Source organism: Piliocolobus tephrosceles, chromosome 20 (assembly GCF_002776525.5).
Source record: "Piliocolobus tephrosceles isolate RC106 chromosome 20, ASM277652v3, whole genome shotgun sequence".
Classification (NCBI taxonomy): Eukaryota; Metazoa; Chordata; class Mammalia; order Primates; family Cercopithecidae; genus Piliocolobus; species Piliocolobus tephrosceles.
In genome coordinates this window covers 26,703,164-26,721,501 of record NC_045453.1, presented here as the reverse complement: position 1 = coordinate 26,721,501, position 18,338 = coordinate 26,703,164, and the positions used below count along the sequence as shown (strand labels likewise).

Genomic DNA, 18,338 nt, shown 5'->3' with positions numbered 1-18,338 from the left:
GTGCCAGATCCTTTGCATGACTTTTCTTCTTTAAGCATTACAACAGCCTTGCAGGAGACTATCAATATTCCCATTTTACAAATGAAGAGATTCAAAGATTTTTGGTGATTTACCCATTATCACACAGCCTATCAGTAGAGAATCTTCATCTTTAACTGGGATCCCAACATTCTTGGTGTTCTTTTTTTCCTGAATATTACACTCATTGAATATTACACTCATTTATAATAGGGTCCTAGAAAAGAAGGACCCTTTTATAGTTAATTTAGGTCAAGGCAGGGGTCAAAGGAGAAAGGGTGGATGTTGGAAACAGTGCCCTTCCCTGGAAGGGTTGGAGCCTATACCCACAGACACAGTCTTGGCCAGATAACCCTACACCTTTAATTCCACACTAGCCTGATGTCTAATTTGCCTTTTTGTGTAGACATCTGCTCTTCCAGCCTTTCAAAGAGAAACCTTCTGAGTACTGTATTTTAAAAATCTTCCCATATTCTTAACAGTCTATGCTAATACAAGTCCTTGGTAAGACAGAGAGAGCATGAACTGAGAAGTCAGATTTCTGCCTGAAGCCAGACTCTGCTGCTTACTAGCTTACTGGGCAGCCAGGGGAGGGTGTACTAACCTCTCTGACTGTTAGTTTTCTCACTCATGAATAATGATAATAACTAATGTTTGTGATATTTATTAAGCACTTAATATATTCCAGACGCTGTTGTACTTGCTTTAAGACTATTAACTCATGTAATCTTCGTACAAAATTACAAGGTAGATTCATTATCTGTCTCCATTTACCAGAGAGTTGAGGCACAGAAAGTTAGATAACCTGGATTCAAATAGACATTTCGGCTCAGTACTTCTCAAATGTGATTTTGTCCTCCAGGGGACGTTTAGCAATGCCTAGAGATATTTTTGGTTGTCATGATTGGGACATGTGACTGGCATCTAGTGGGCAGAGGCCAGGGACGCTGCTAATCAGCCTGTGATGCACAGGATGAACCTCCATAACAAAGAATAATCTGGTTTCAAATGTGAGTAGCGGTGAGGTTGAGAAACCTTGTTCTAGCTCCAGAACCCAAGCTCCTAACTGCTGTACTGCCTCCCGGTTGACATCGTGACAATATGCTGCTCACAGAGTTCTTACAAAGATAAAAGAAGATTAATTAACATTGAATGTCACTCATTCCACACCTGGCAGCTAGTGACTTTCCATTAAGTAGCTTTCCCTCCTCACCAACCTTGCCTTCTCCTCTCCCAAGAAAAGCAGGGTCCAAGGAGATCTGGAGAGCTAACTTCTACCTTTCAGAATGACCAGAGAACAACACAGTTCCAGTTTGCAGTATGGCTTTTGTATAAAAAATGTCTGGAGTCCATTATTAGTGCCTGAAATTCCCAGCTTGGCTGAATAACCGCTGTTTATGTTTACGTTTACAGTCGACTTGGGAATAAGTGTCAAGACGGATAATGTGGCCACTTCTTCCCCCGAGACAATGGAGATAAGTGCTGTTGCGGATGCCAGCGGAAAGAATCTTGGGAAAGAGTCCAAACCCGAGGCACCAGCTGCTAAATCTCGTTTTTTCTTGATGCTCTCTCGGCCTGTACCAGGACGTACCGGAGACCAAGCCACAGATTCATCCCTTGGATCAGTGAAGCTTGATGTCAGCTCCAATAAAGCTCCAGCAAACAAAGACCCAAGTGAGAGCTGGACACTTCCGGTGGCAGCTGGTCCGGGGCAGGACACAGATAAAATCCCAGGGCACGCCCCGGCCCAAGACAAGGTCCTCTCTGCCGCCAGGGATCCCACACTTCTCCCACCTGAGGCAGGGGGAGCAGGAGGAGAAGCTCCCTCCAAGCCCAAGGACTCCAGCTTTTTTGACAAATTCTTCAAGCTGGACAAGGGACAGGAAAACGTGCCAGGTGACAGCCAGCAGGAAGCCAAGAGGGCAGAGCATCACGACAAGGTGGACGAGGTTCCTGGATTATCAAGGCAGTCCGATGATGTCCCTGCAGGGAAGGTAAGTGTGCCAAGGTGTATCCACTTGGTTCTGAACACATGCTCGGGGGCACTATGGGATAAGACCACTGCACATATGCAGTCAGTCACCCTGGGCCTAGGCAAGGTAGCAAGCTGTTGACCCCTCTAGAACAAATAGCACATTGTAGCAGAGTGTCACCCTGATGTTTCTCTGGGTAGAAACATCTGTATGAAGAACAATAACAGCTGTGGCATCTGTTTTATGTAAAAGAGGTGAGTTACATGCAGATGAATTTATCCATCCATTTTTCAAAGGCGGAAGTAGACAGGTTGCATTTACGATCAATAGATTCTGGGCGGAAAGGCATTAGTGGAATAAAAATGGTTTCTAAAAGATGCTACCTAGTCTCTGTAGTTCGTTGACATGCAGACTTTTGTTGGAACACATTTCCTTTCTTACTCTTAATGGCCTGAATTGATATTAACTATCTTTTGCACTATGATATGTGTTTGAATAAAGAGATATTACAGCTCTGGGCAGACTCTTTAATGTACTAATTCTTTTCCAACAAAGAGGAGTATAATACCTTTGTAAAAATTAGGGGGATTTTTTGTTTGTTTGTTTTGGGGTTTTGTTTGTTTATTTTGGTTTTCAAAGAAGGTATCCTGAATCAGTCACTTTTTTTCCTGAGCAAACAAAGGCAAGCTCTTTTTGACACTAAAAAGAGCATGTGCTTTTAACCTTGAGAGAGCTTGTTTGTATTCAAGGCAGGAAAAGAACTCCTTAAAACAAGAAGGAAGTAAAATTTGATACATTATAGGTTTAGGGCGTGCATTTCCTTGGTTAACAGACTTTTAAAATAACAATATTTTTCAAAACTTGGGAATAAAGTTAAGTGCCACTAACAGACTTTAGAGCCAGGAAAAAATTGGATGAGCTCCAAATATATTTGTCTTAATAACAATGCAACTTTGCACTTCCGAAGTGCTAATAATTACGCTTGCTGTCGTTTATTGAAAATGTTCAATGTGCCAGGCTCTACTCTAAGCACTGTATGTAAATTATTTTCCTTAACGAAAATGAGTATCGTGTTAATCTGTGGTTTTAATGCATCCAGGGTGCTATGAAGTATTACATTATGAAGACTGGGCACCGCTGAACACTCTGGAGAGTTAAAATTGGGAAAAGATAGTCGGGATCATGTGTTTTAGGCTCTTACTGTCAGCATTCTTGTGGTTTCTATACATTTTGACTCAGAGCATATTTCCAACATTTCTTTCAGAGTTTAAAAATTTTCCCTTCGAACACGCACTTTCCAGTTCGAAAAGCCAGTTGAATAGCTTGCCATATAATTTAAAGTGAGTCTCCAAATGCATCTAGGCATCTGCTCCTTACTGAGTGTGACACTGTTCCAGGCACAGGTGAAGCACAGGGGCCACAGTGGAGAGCGAGACACAGAGTCTCCGCCCTGGTGGAGTTCACTGTTCAGTGAGAGAAGTGAATAAATAAACCTGCAATTGCAATGCAAGATGCCAAGTGCTGTGCTGGGGGAGCAGAGAGTGGGGGAAATGCCAGACGCCAGGAGAATTGGGCTCCGTGGCCCAGGGAACATTCCATCAAATGCATGAACCGGGACCTGAAAGTTACGTGTGCGGAGGCGGTAAACCGGTCGTCAATATTCCTGCATAAGGGAAAAACTGCTTATTACTTGTGCTTGAGTGGGGAAACCATTCTCATTATTGGTCATAGACTTCTAAAGCCATTTGAGGTTGTGATTTTTTAACAGTCATGTGTTTCTTTTGCTTGGGCATCCAAAGCCTATCCATTGGCTGAGTTAGGAGAAGATTGAGCTATTTATGGAGAGACAATGAAGGAATGTGTTTTACTCATCTTTGGACAGGTGTCCAGTGACTCATCCAAATCCCCATCTTAATTAAGTAAACCAGTTCAGCATAGGATAGCCAGCCCTCCAATGTACTCCGCCATAAAACCTCAACACTCTCAATCTATTTCTAGTCTAAGAAAAGCGAGGAAAAGTTTTGGAGTTGTGATTTATTAACTCAGCTTTCTTTATTGAAAAAGAACTCTTAGGGACAGAAACTCAATTTGAGTGGAATGTGTTCCAAAATAAGATTTGAGTCAGAAAATGGGAGCTTGTGTTGGGAATATGGCAGGTATCTAATATAGCAAAGCCCTTGTGTAATATTTTCAAGTTATAACGATCTCTCAGAAGACCCAAGAATTGTAACTGTCTTCCTTTCTGAATAAGTGAATTCACTCCCTCAGATTCACCAATGAAGCCTGAATCTGATTTTGTTACATTACAAATTTCCATTTTTTTCAGTGATATTGAAATTTGAAATACTGAGTGCCCACTTTGTACTATGTACATATGAAACAGAGAAGTTATGAAATAGCCATTTCTCCCTCAGCCTGTGAACTTGTGGATATCCAGATGCATATGCCTGCAAAGATTTTTAACAACAACAACAAAACAGCCTTCTGATTGTCAAGGTTTCTTATCTGACTCCCGGCTGCATAGTTCTGTATTTAGGGGGTAAAAAAGCAATTGTTCTATAAATGTAATGAGACAATCCAACCCTCAGAAAGTAACATGAATCAAACTTCTCAATCAGTGGCTTTCTTGGTGGGAGTACCACATTGTGCATGGATGGACATCAGTGTATTGATTCAGAATTCTTAGGGTGAATTATGCCTTGGGCTCAGCCGCGTCCACTGCCCCCCTCCAGGAGCCCTTCCCCCCACTTTTATGGCTTGCTTTCTGCTGGATTGGAATTCCAACCACAAACCCACAGAGCTGTGAATTAGGAGAAAGATGCCACCATTTCATCCTGGGGAAAACACACAAATCTTCTGTGTTTTCAGAATGACAATCTTATTTTTGTGCCTTATAAAACTACATTCAGGGCATAGCATAATTAAAACAAGGCAAGAATTCATGAACAAATGAAGCATTTACTACATAGGCCAAAGAAAAGATAAATTATATGCCTGAAAGGTTTCACTGAGCTGTGATTCACACAAACCAATGTGTTGGCAAGGATGAGGTTTTTTTTCCTCTCCCCACAACAACTGAACCACGGCTGTAAGATATGCATTTAAAAGATTCATCACACACAAAAAATAATCACATAATGCAAACTTGACTTTTATTGGTTAAAAATAAAACCCACCAAATTTCTGTTATCAACACAGTACTTCCAGAGTTGTATTTGTGTTGAATGGGGGTGTGGGGTGCATAAAGTGTTGCCATGCAGAGTTTCATAAGATTGAAGAATATCTTTTTTCTTTTAAAAATGTAATTAAATCCTGCAGTCGTTACTTTAGCACCAGCCTTGTGCAAGGCATTTGAAAAATAAATCATGTTTCTAGACTTTCAAGGAGTGTATAATCTAGTAAGAGACATAATATTTTAAGAGATACTGTGATAAGTGCATCAGTCCTCAGATTGGCTCAGGCTACTAATAATAAGAACAATATTCTGTGCTTTCACTTCTCTTCTTTTCTCTCTTGAACACACTCCATTCAGGCTCTTGTCACAGCCACCATGATGTTGCAAATTCCCCACCATCACCCTGGTTGCCAAATCCTATAGATCTCTGTCTTTGTCCTAGTAGATCTGACCTGCAAGTTGAATCTGACACAGTGAGTGGGTGGGCCACACCTTACTGCTTGAAACAACATCCTTCCACCTCCCTACCTTCTTTTCCTTCATCTCCTTTGCTGGATCTCACCCGCTAAATGTTGGACTTCTCCAGGGTTCACTTCTTGGATATCTCTAACTACGCTTATTTCCTTGAAGGTTTCCCTCAGTCCCAAGGGTTTAAGTACTGCTATGGGTTGACAAGTTCCAAATTTACATCTCTAGCCTGGATCCATCCCTGAAGTCCAGACATGAGTCTCAGCTGCCTCCCCTTCCACGTGTCTGCTTGAACTGCTACATCCCCGCTTGGCTGCTCACTGAGTATCTAAACTCTAATGTGTCCAAAATGGAACTCTTCATTCATCACCTAACAACAATAAAAACAAAATGCCCACCGGTTTAATTCACAGGGTTGTCCCTCTCAGGGCATGACAACTTCATCCTGCCTCTACTGTTCAGTGGTAGAATTGGAATTAAAGAACCAAGGTCTCCAGAGTCCTTTTCTACATGGTATTTAGTGTGAATGAAACATAAGCATCATGGTCAGGTAGCCTAGGTTTCCTCTCTACCTCTGTCACCTTCTGGCTGTTTGACCTTGGGCAAGCTACTTCACCTCCTGAGCCTCAGTTTCCTCATCTGTAAAATGGGGATAATAATAGTATCTAGCACATTTTCACATTGTTCATGCTTTAGAGATTAAATGAGATAGGCCATATAACATACTTAGCACAAATTGCATTTTGAAAAAAAAAAAAAAGAGTAATTAGCTATTACTAGTATTATGGGTTTTCTCCCTACTACCTCATATTTTATTTTTATATTTTACCTTTCCCTTCCGTAGTCCTCAACCCAAACTCACAGAGATAGCACAGTTGACTCTAATTTAAGAGTTGGATAACCAAAGGCACAAGTCCTAACTTGGGTGAGAAGGGTATAAAAGTTGTAAAATTATTTTTGAAACAATAGAAATGTTAGTGTCCATGCCCATAAGCCTCAGTTTCTTTGTCTGGCATTTAAGGCTCTCCACAATCTTTCCTCCGTCTATTTTCCAACTGCATTTTCCACCCTTCTTCCCTTAAATTTCTCTAGTCAATATGGCCAACACCTGACCTGTGCAAAAGCCATTTTCTCTGCCTTTGTCTCTTTCTCTCTCTGTTTATCAAACATTGACTTGATATTCAGCGCCAGCTTCTCCATGAAGCTAACCAGATATCTCCACTCTTGGATGATTTCGGACAGCATGAATCCCTCTCGCATTTTACGTCAAATTCTGTGATTAAATCATTTTGAAGAAATCAGCTCATTAAGCCATCAAACCTGACCAGGGAATTCCTGTATTTTCACCGTTGTACAGACAAAGAAGTCAACAGTTCAGAGAAACCAAATCACTCCTGACGCACAGCTAAAAATTGGCACAGCCAAAATTGTCCGTCTCCAAAGCCCATAGTCTTAGATAGTCAACGTTTCTATATTTGTCAATTATTTGAAACTTGTTCAATGAAGTTGCAACTTGAAGCAATGAAATTCAAAGATATTAGCATATGCAAAGTTGTAAATACCTAAAATCCCAAGTGAAAAATAAAAACAAAAAGAATTACCCAATTTCAACATTAGAAGGCCAAGTGAATTATTAACTGTTTTTTATTTTGTGTTGTTTCTGCCTTATGTCCACAAGGCCATGTCTTTTCAACTGGTAAACAGAACTAGCCACCCAAAAGACTTTGTCAGTGCAAAGGGAAAATCCATCTGACATTATGCAAGTTTTAGAGTAAACAAGGTCCTCAGCTATACCACTGGGATTTTGATGCATTTAGCAGTAAGAAATGCTTAATATGAGATGTTTACAGTGGCAGAGATGATGTGGTAGTGTTAGGAGCGGGTGACATGGGTATGAGTCCAGACTCCAGCACTTAATAGCTGTGTGGTTGTGCGAAATGACAATAATCGCCCCGTTTTTAAGTAATTTATTATTTCTAGGCTGTGTAGTAAGCATTTTGCATACATTTTCTGCTTTTATTCTTTTTTTTTTTTTGAGACGGAGTCTCGCTCTGTCACCCAGGCTGGAGTGCAGTGGCGCAGTCTCGGCTCACTGCAAGCTCCGCCTCCTGAGTTCACGCCATTCTCCTGCCTAAGCTTCCCATGCAGCTGGGACTACAGGCGCCCGCCACCGCACCCGGCTAATTTTTTGTACTTTTAGTAGAGACGGGTTTTCACCTTGTTAGCCAGGATGGTCTTGATCTCCTGACCTCGTGATCTGCCTACCTCAGCCTCCCAAAGTGCTGGGATTACAGGCGTGAGCCACTGCTCCCGGCTGCTTTTATTCTTAAAACAACCCAACAAAGTAGGTATTTCTATTGCCATTGAACAGAGGAGAGAACTTGGGGAGAACTTAAACTCCCTGTGTAAGGTCACAAAGCTAATTAGTGGCAGAAGTGGAACAAAGATCCATCTGTCACCTAAGCCTGTTATACTCAATCATTTCAAAACCTATGTTTTCATCCACAAAAGGAAGTTACTACCTGCCCTAGGGAGTTTTGTAAAGTTAGAAGATAATATAGGCCATCAGTAGTAGTAATGCTAAATAAAACGGTGTATTTTCTAAATTGTTAGAAACTTAGAAATGAATCATTATGAAATAGATCAAATGGCTTTTCAGAGTGATGGAGTTTGAATAGTGTATCATTTAGGGGTTGGTGATATATCATTTTTACTTTGGCTGCAGGAAACCCACACACACAACACTCAGTTAATAGTGGTTTACTTAACAAGGAGAATGTACTATTTCTTGCATGTAGTAAGAACCCTAGAGGTAAGGGAGTTCAGGTTGCGTCAAGATCTTCGCAGCCCCCACTAAACCACCTCAGTCTTGCTCTGCTGGTATCCCCCATTATTGCTTAGTCCCTAGGCTTAGTCCCTTGTGGTTTTAACATGATTCCAAGTATGCAGAAATACCTCTCTTTATTGTGCTTCATAAATGCTGCATTTTTACAAATTAAAGGTTTGTGACAATCCTGCATCAAGCAAGTCTATCAGCACCATTTTTCCAACGGCCTGTGTTCACTTTGTGTCTTTGTGTCAGCATTTTTTAGAAATAAAGTTTTTATTTTAATTCTTATTTTAAGTTCTGGGGTACACATGCAGGACGTACAGGAGCCCCTAGGTGACCCGCATGTGTACCCCAGAATTTAAAATAAATGTGTGCTGTGGTGGTTTGCTGCACCTATCACCTCACCAACTCACCATGTAGGAATTAAGCCCAGCATGCATTAGCTGTTTATCCTGATGCTGTCCCTCCCATAACCCTCTGACAGGCCCCAGTGTGTGTTGTTCCCCTTCTTGTGTCCATCTGTTCTCATTGTTCAGCTCCTACTTATAAGTGAGAACATGCGGTGTTTGGTTTTCTGTTCCTGCGTTAGTTTGCCAAGGATAATGACTTTCAGCTCCATCCACATCCCTGCAAAGGACATGATTTTGTTCCTTTTTATGGATGCATAGTACTCCATTGCAGCATTATTCACAATAGCAAAGACATGGAATCAAGCCAAATGCCCATCAAATGCCCAATAGACTGGATAAAGAAAATGTGGTACATATACACCATGAGATAAGCCATTTTTAAGTTAAAGTATGTACATTTTTTTTTTAGACATAATGCTATGGCACACTTAATAGACTCCCAGATAGTGGAGAACTTTTATGTGCACCGGGAAACCGAAAAATGTGTGTGACTCTATTGTGTTAGTCACTCTGTTGCAGTGACCTGGAATTGGACCTGTAATATTTTCGATGTATGTGTCATAATGTCCTATACATAAGAAAGGAGTTTCCTAAAATTTGTCCTTAGATCCCTTTGGTGAAATTGAGTCACGTGTCTGTGTTGAAGTGCAAATAGCTATTAGCTAGCATTTTCAGTTTTTTCAGTAGAAAGAAGGTTCTTCCAGCAAAGATAACATGCCACAGATAGAAACCAGATTTATCTTCTCTACCTAACATTGTCTGGAAATCATTAAGTGAATGGAGCAAGTAGAAGGTGCTACAGTATCCACCTATGGTAATTCATCTGAGTGTATTCATTACATTAGTTTTGTAATTTAACTGTGTCCCCATAGTAAGAACTAGACTTTACAACTTGAGCTGATATACATGCGCATACGTGAAACAAAGAATTCATGAAGTAATACTATTCCTGCAGCCAGTAACCCCTGCAGGGATTTTGTATTCTTTTCTATTCTGTTTGATTTGTTTACTGCTGGTTTTGACCCACTAAATTATTTTCAAATCTACTAAAGATCACAGTCTGAAATTTGGAGAACGCTGTTCTGCTATCTGACTTTGACACATTGAGATAGTTATCTTAAGGTACATGGCCGTTTTTTATGCAACTGAGTGTTCCCAATGCCTGGCATAATGACTGGCACATGTTGGCATCCAATAATGTTTGTTAAACGAACCTGACAAGAATAAGGGTGGTACATGTCATGTGTCAACTTTTCAAAGAGTGTTAGGATGTGTTATTGCAATGTCATTATCTGGTCTGCCTAAACAACTTGAAATAGTCGTTTCAAAATATATACAGTGTACATGACTTCACACTTAAACTTTACAATCATAGTACAATAGATTTGTACTATTTACTTGATATTTTAAATTTGGTCTTTAACATATCATGGCGTTAATCAGTGGAAATATCTAGTAAATTGTTTTTTGCAATTACTTTGTAAAATAAATTTTGAGTTATCATTCCCTCTGGTATCATCCCATCCGATTCGCTCCCTCAAAAATTATAACAGCTATAACTTATCAAGTTTACTAAGTCACGGAGAGGTAAAGTAACTTGTGCAAAATCATAGTGCTAGAAAGTGGCAGGGTGGAAATTGGTCACCATTGGCCACACACGTAACCACTGTGCCTATAGGTCCAAAGAGATAGAACACTTTAAAATTTTTGAAACACCTTGTATCTTTCAAAATTTCTAAAACTAGTTGTATTAGTCAGAGTTCTCCAAAGGGACAGAACTAACAGGATAGAGGTATATATTAAAGGGAGTTTATTAAGGAGAATTGTCTCACATTATCACAAGGTGAAATCACACTGGAGGCTGTCTGCAAGCTGAGGAGGTAGGAAGCCAGTAGTGGCTGAAGTCCAAAAGCCTCGGAAGTAGGTAGGCCGACAGTGCAGCCGTCAGTCTGTGGCCAAAGGCCCGAGAGTCCCTGGCAAACCACTGGTGTAAGTCTAAGAGTCCAAAGGCCGAAGAACCTGGAGTCTAATGTCCAAGAGCAGGAAGCATCCAGCACAGGAGAAAGATGAAGGCTGGAAGACTCAGCAGACCAGCTTAGCCCACCTTCTTCCACCTGCTTTGTTCTAGCCATGCTGCCAGACGATTGGAAGGTGCCCACCCACATCAAGGGTGGGTCTTATTCTCCCAGTCCACTGACTCAAATGTTAATCTCCTCTGGCAACACCCTCATAGACACGCCCAGAAACAATACTTTCCCAGCCCTCTCGGCGTCCTTCAATCCAATCAAGTTAACACCTAATGTTAACCAGCACGCTAGTACTTCCCAAGTTGGTCTGTAGAACATTAGTCCAATAAGATGGGCCTATAAATACGGCTCCGCTATGGAATAATTTCAGAAAATCTATTTGCTTCATAGTCTCTACTGAAGATTCACAATGGACCTCAGCCTTCTAAAGGCTCTGAGAAGTCCTGCAGCCAGCATGCCTGTTTCACTTTGTTTAACCAAGTGTTTCTCAAACTTAATCATCCATGTAACTGTTGGGCCTCTAACAAGGTGGCTCAGTTTTCCAAGGAACGATTCTTCTAGAGAATGTTGAGCTAGGCATTTAGACCAGAAGTTGTATGATGTTGGCTGTGGGTTTGAAGAAGTAAAATAAAATAAAAAAACATAAATCGGAAGTTGAAAACTAGCCACCTGTAGAATGCCTCTAGCCACAGATACGTCTTACTTGGCCTACATAGTGTTTTAAATAATATTTTAATTCATTAATTATATTTTTGAATTGACAAAGTTGATGATATTTTAAAGCAATGATATGTCAATACAATTCTATATTTCAGACTTCCCCACAATGGGTAGTTTTGCCCTATATTTGCAGACAGAATGTGAGTTGTGACTGTCCCTTAAGATGGGGCACCCACTCTCCAGTTTACTAAATGATTCCCAACAGCGCAGCCATGTAGGTTGTCCTTCGTCATAACACTTGCATTGGTATTTTTCTTGGGTACAGTTGAGAATCAAGTAAATACACCCATCATGGACCACTTTACTTCATCCTTCATCCTTCATAGCACTTATAATTTGAAGCTACTTAGATGACCATCTGTCATTCCAGCCTGAGAGTCAATCAGGTAGCCAGTCTTAGGCAATATATAAAAGGGGTGGATACTTTCATTTATTCATGCAACAAATATGAGTATTTTCTTTGTGCCAGGAATGATTTTAGGTTCCACAGCAGGTAGAACAGTGTACTTCATGGGAGCTTTCCTTCTAGTGGAGAGACCAGCAATTTTAAAAAGAAAGAAAATTAACAAGCAAACACTTCCAGAGTTTAGAAAGAACTCTGAGTGGAATAAACAGAGTTTGGAGATAGAAAGTGGAGAGAAGAGTGAAAATTACAACTGGGTGAGGACCAGAAACAGAGAAGTGTTTCAATAGTCAGTGAATAGGATGTGCCTTTTTCTTTCTTTCTTTGCACAGGCCAAACAATTCTTAGAAAGTCTGCAGCCTAATTCTGGCGCATTCAAAACTGTTTTCTCGCTTTGGGGAAGTGTTTGTTAAACAGATGACGAATGTGCTCTAGGCTGTGGATTATGAGCTTTTTGTATTTCAAGGCAGGTTTTCTGGTGTGGTTTTTTGTTTGCTTTTTGGTTTTTTTGTTTGTTTGTTTGTTTGTTTGTTTCCATAACATTAGGTACTTTTCCTTTAGTAAATGCGAAATGCTGTTACCAGTCTGGAAGGTTGTGCGTGTTAGGAAGGTTGTGCGTGTTAGGAACAGAAGAATCTTCCACAAATCCCTTTTGCCCAATGTGGCTTACCCTGGGAATCACTCTTGACTCACTCTGCCTGCAGCAGTATTTTTCCATTTTAAATCATACATATTGTCCAGGCGGGGTGGCTCACGCCTATAATCCCAGCACTTTGGGAGGCTGAGGCAGGAGGATTGCTTGAGACCAGGAGTTCAAGACCAGCCTGGCCAACATAGTGAAACTCCATCTCTACTAAAAATACAAAAATTAGCCAGGCATGGTGGTACACGCCTATAATCTCAGCTACTCAGGAAGCTGAGACATGAGAATCGCTTGAACCTGGGAGATGGAGGTTGCAGTGAGCCGAGATCGCACCACTGCACTCCAGCCTGGGCAACAGAGCGAGACTCCATCTCAAAAAAATAAGAAAAAGAAATCACACATAAGTGGACTCTACTTGAGAGTGTGCCAACTCATGTGTCCTTAGAAATATCCCCAAAGCAAAACCTACTGCCCAAAGGGAAACAGAAGAATATTTTATGCTTAATTCTCTACCCACATTTTACTTGCCATTGGAAGTCAAGTTGACAAATTCACTTACCCCTCAAGCAGAGGAGTTGCTGAGGGTAAAAACAGAAAATGCACACTAGCTTTATATGAGAAGCAAGTGTGTGTTGCTTAGATAGATTTCTTTCCACCCTCCACCTATATCAGCAACAGACAATGGTTTATTTAATCTTACAAATGTAACATCTCCACATCAGTTAATAACTATGGATTAATGATGATGTACCATGCTAAGGCCCTGGGCTAGACTTCTGCTGCCCCCATGTGAGATGAGCCTTAAATATCCTGAGGTTATGTCCACAGGGTAGTAAAACAGGTAGTGATATTCTGATTTACAGTAAAGAGTATCACACTGGATAATTGGTCCAACCTAGCTTGGTTCAATTAGTATAAGCAGCTAAAATTAACATTGCCTCTCTCTTCCCCAAAAGAGGAAGAAAAATGGCTAAGTGGAACATTTTTATATCTGTGTTATCCAGACCAAATTCCCATCTCAGAAAAGATGCCAGAGGACAATGGAAATCTAGATTTCTTGGTTTTATATTTTCATGTTATTTTATTTCCCTCTGAGGTCTTAGACAATTTCTTGATCAACTACCTGGACCACTAAGAAGCTTCTTTCCACCGTGGCACTTTGGCATATGCAATTTTAAAGTCTTCAAACACACATCAAACACACATGCTTTCTGAATGAGCAAATCTGCATTTAATAATTTATTGATTGATAGATCAGTAGGGTGACTATAGTTTATTGTACATTTCAAACTAGCTAAAATAGAATAAGTCGAATGCTTTTAGCATAAAGAGAAGACAAATATTTGAAGTGATGAATATCCCAAGTACACTAACTTGATCTTTACAAATTATATGAATGTATTAAACTATCACATGTACCCCAAAATTATGTACATCTATTATGCATCAATAAAAAATGTTTAAAAAGAATGTATTGAGAACATGATCAATATTTTATTCATGGGGCTTTAAAATTTTTCCAGTATTGTCTATAAGAAAAAAAGCTGAAATGAACCAATAGGTCTTTTATGTTGATTGTGGTAGACCCTTACACTAGACATCATAAACAAGGGTGACATAAAAATAGAATTGGTCAGGTGAAGAAAGCCATAATATAATGTTAAATGAGAAAAGCAGATTTCAAAATAGCATACAGGAGAATCTCCTTTGGGTAAAAATGATCTCTGCCTGCTTGTGCCATAGATCTGTCATCCCCTCAAAGAGTAGCGTGGAATAAATAATTGCAAATTGTTGACAGCAGTTGACTTTCAGTAATAGAATAATTGATGCATTTTGTTTTACTCTTTGTTCATCTGTATTTTCTCTTTTTTGTAAAAGGAGCACTGTAGTGCACCACCAATCTAAGTAAAAGTAAGAAAATATCACTATCTAAGTGATTTCTTGATTTCTCCCCTAGGCTGCATTAAGAGGCTGAGGATTCCTGAGCTGTGTTAGTTAGAAATTGCCACAGGCTGCTAGCAACAGTTCAGCAAGAGGTTATTTTCGTCTAACAATAATTTCCAAACTATGCCACCCAGAGCTTATGTGACAATTCGTTGTTCAGTAAGAATAACAACTTTTTACATATACTTACAGCTAATGTGTAATAATCTCCAGTAGGAAATCAGAAAGAGAAATTTTGTCCTAAGTGGGCAGATTTGAAGCCCTTTCATAACTGGATTTCCTATGGTCGTGCTGTCTGTGTTCTTTCCCTGTTTCTGCCATGGGCTTGAAAGATGTGAATGCATTATTGAAAAACTACTCAATGAATTTTTATCAGTTGATGCAAATTGGGTAGGAGTAGTGGAAAAAATAAAAGTACAGAATTACCTACATTAATATATATTTATATACAGTGTAGGTATAATGTATATACCTACATTTATATATATATACACATACACACACACATACACACACACACAGTGACTTTGAGCGCTGTAGTAAAACAAACTTAAAAAAAAAAGTTTGGGCATCTTGGCTCATGCCTGTAATCGCAATACTTTGGGAGGCCAAGGTGGGTGGATCACCTGAGGTCAGGAGTTTGAGACCAGCCTGGCCAACATGGTGAAACCCCGTCTCTGCTAAAAATACAAAAATTAGCCGGGCGTGGTGGCACATGCTGTAATCCCAGCTACTCGGCAGGCTGAAGCAGGAGAATCACTTGAACCTGGGAGGCTGAGGTTGCAGTGAGATGAGATTGCACCATTGCACTCCAGCCTGAGCAACATCTCACAAAAAAAAAAAAAAAACAATCAGTCTGCTTAGGAAATTCTGAGATTCTGAAAAATATTTTTAGTATTGGTCTTCACATTCCTTCCTGCTTGCATATTAATTTGCTTTCCTTTCTAGGCAAACTGGGGGACAAATTCTATCTTCAAAAATTAACGAAACCCTATTTTTCTTCCTGAATCTAACAATGGCTACATGCAGGTCACAGTGTTTTCAGAAGAAAAATGACTCCATGACTGTCCAGAGACCATTGTTGCCCAGCAAATGAAACTCTCTGTGCTCGTGTGATGTTCTCTGGGGAGAGGAAGCAGAGCCTTCCCTTTTATCCCAGGCAGCATGGGGCTCAAATTGCTAACAGATGGAAAGGAGTGGAGTCATGAGTTTCTGTACTGTTCAATATTTTTCAGACAAATTTTTTTGTGTTCACCTGAACTTTCGGTGCTGATTCGTAGTATTAAGACTCCGAGTAAAATCAGTGCTGCCCAGTGAGGAAATCTAGATGGAGCAGAGGCATCACAAATCATTCCAGACAAGGCTTTTTAAGCCTTACCTTATATTTTCACTTTAACAATATAGATCTTGCTTAAAGGACTCAGAAGTCCAGCTGACAATATACAGTTGAAAGAAAGTGCCAGAAGTTCCATATGGGCCTTATTATAGACAATCAAATTATGATAAGGCGGCATTATTCTTCAACATGACAAATTGTAATCACTGCCAACAAAAAAGAAAATATATATAAACTTCTCACACAGAGATGAAAAACAAGCTAACACCACAGACACCTGTTTGCTTAAAGACAGTTTCCAGGTATTTCCTGGAGAATGTTTCTGTTTCCATATAATGTTGTTTGCTGAGAATGATTTGGAGGCCTGATGAGAATGGAGCAGCACCTACAAATGACACGTTTAAAGCACAGGCCACACACTGGTGGCCCGAAGGCTGGACTCTCATCCCAACTGGGCTTAGTTTGGCCCTTTTGAAGTTTCTAGATTTTTTTAGTTATTCATGCATATTTTGCTTTAGTCTTCATTTTAAAATGTAACATGTTCACTCTGTTCAAAACAAAAAAATTATAAAATGCCACCCAGTAGGTAATTACTGTTTGTATTTTTTAACGTATCTTTCTAGGGTTTCTGTGAGCATATATAAGAAATAAAACATAAATTCTTATTCTGTCTTTTTTACACAAACAATAACATAATATGCACTCCGTTCTATTCTACTCTTGTTTTCAGTTAACAATACTTTCTGTATCTGTAGGGAGCTTCCTCACTTGTAACGCCTGCAGCGTATTCTGTTGAATGGTTGTACCATGAGTTATTTAACCAGGACCCCATTAATGCCCTTTGGCTGGCTTCCAGACTTTCCCTATTAACCTCACTGCAATGAATAACCTTGTACATTTGCTATTTCACACGTGTGAGTTTAGGTTGATCCTCTGCATCAACTCTTAGAGATGGAAACACTGGGTAAAAGAATATATTCGTTTTTACAGTTTTGGTACATAATACCACATTGCCCTCCATCAGGACTGAATTAGTTTATACTTGTAATAGCAACACATGACTGCCTTCTTCACACAAGCTTGGCCAATGAATGTTTTTGTAAACATTTGGATTTTTTACTTTTCAATCTTTCTTTTCATGACTTCTGGATTTCTAGTCATACACACAAAAGCCTTCTCAATCCAAAATGAAAAGATGTTTTCCATGTTTCCTTGTAGTATTTTTTAATCTATTTGGATTTTTCCTGGCAGAGGGTTGAGTTGTGACACCAAGTTAACTTTTTTCCAGATGGCTGCTCTGTTTTTCCTACATCTTTTATTTAAAAGTTCTTCATTTCAATAGACTTTAGGTATCATCTTTAGCATATATGAAATTCCTCTATGTATTTGGAATTTTACCACCTTGTTATCATCTAATATATGTTGTATGGCTGATGGTTACAAAGTAGAAAAATATACAGCAGAGAAAAGGAATAAAGTGTCAGGAACTTAAAATAGGAAAGGCCTTGGTGAGAAGATAATATTTGAGTAAACATCTGAAGGAAAGGAGATAGAATCAGTGCAGCATGGCGCTGAAAAGCCTTTGGCCTCTGAAATCAGCTGGGCCTGGGGTCAAATCCCAACTCTACTTTATGACCTTAGGCAAGTTATTTATTCTTTCTGTGCGTTAATTTGTTCATCTGTATAATTGGAATTACAAATAGTGCATACTTCATGGGATCATTGTAAGAATTAAACGGGATCTTTTTAACAAACTTAGCACTTGACCTAACACATAAAGGCTGATCATTTTTATTGTTATCATGGACACTTTTTTTCTCATTACACACTCCTTAAATAATTCATGGCTGCAAAATATTCCATCACATTGTTACAGGTGAATTTCACATGTTAAAACCAAGTGCTAATTTATTTAACTGCAGATCCCCAAAGTTCCAAGTGCTAATTTATTTAACTGCAGATCCCCAAAGTTCGACTTTTTAAGTGGTTCTTCATTGTTACTCTTCCAGAACTATCCTATAAAGCTTTTTTTTTTTTTTTTACTTGGAAGTTATTGTGGATTCACATGCAGTTGTAAGAAATAGAACAGTTATCCCTTTATCCAGTATCACTGAACGGTAACATCTTCAGACCTATCGTGCACTATCACAACCAGGATATTGACAATGATGCAATCAAATAGAGAACATTTTCATCCCCACAAGGATACTGCATACTGACTGTTACAGGCGCATCCACTTCTCTCTCACCCCCATCCCTTTCTTAACTCCTGGCAACCGCTAGTCTGTTCTCCATTCCTGTAGCTTTATTATTTCAAGAATCCTATCTAAATAATACCATACAGTGGGTACTGTTTTTTAGATAGGATTTTTTCCCCTTCAGTGTAAATCC

General features: G+C 39.6%; 1 protein-coding gene across 9 annotated transcripts in view; it reads left to right on the top strand.

Moving 5' to 3' along the window:
* BCAS1 (breast carcinoma amplified sequence 1) overlaps positions 1 to 18,338 on the top strand; it is a 125,361-nt gene that overhangs the window by 37,732 nt on the left and 69,291 nt on the right. For all 9 annotated transcript variants that reach the window (XM_023184141.2, XM_023184140.2, XM_023184142.2 and 6 more), the window contains one exon: positions 1,432 to 2,012. In XM_023184141.2, coding sequence (XP_023039909.2) covers positions 1,432 to 2,012 — 581 coding nt within the window. The remainder of the gene's footprint in view (positions 1 to 1,431; positions 2,013 to 18,338) is intronic.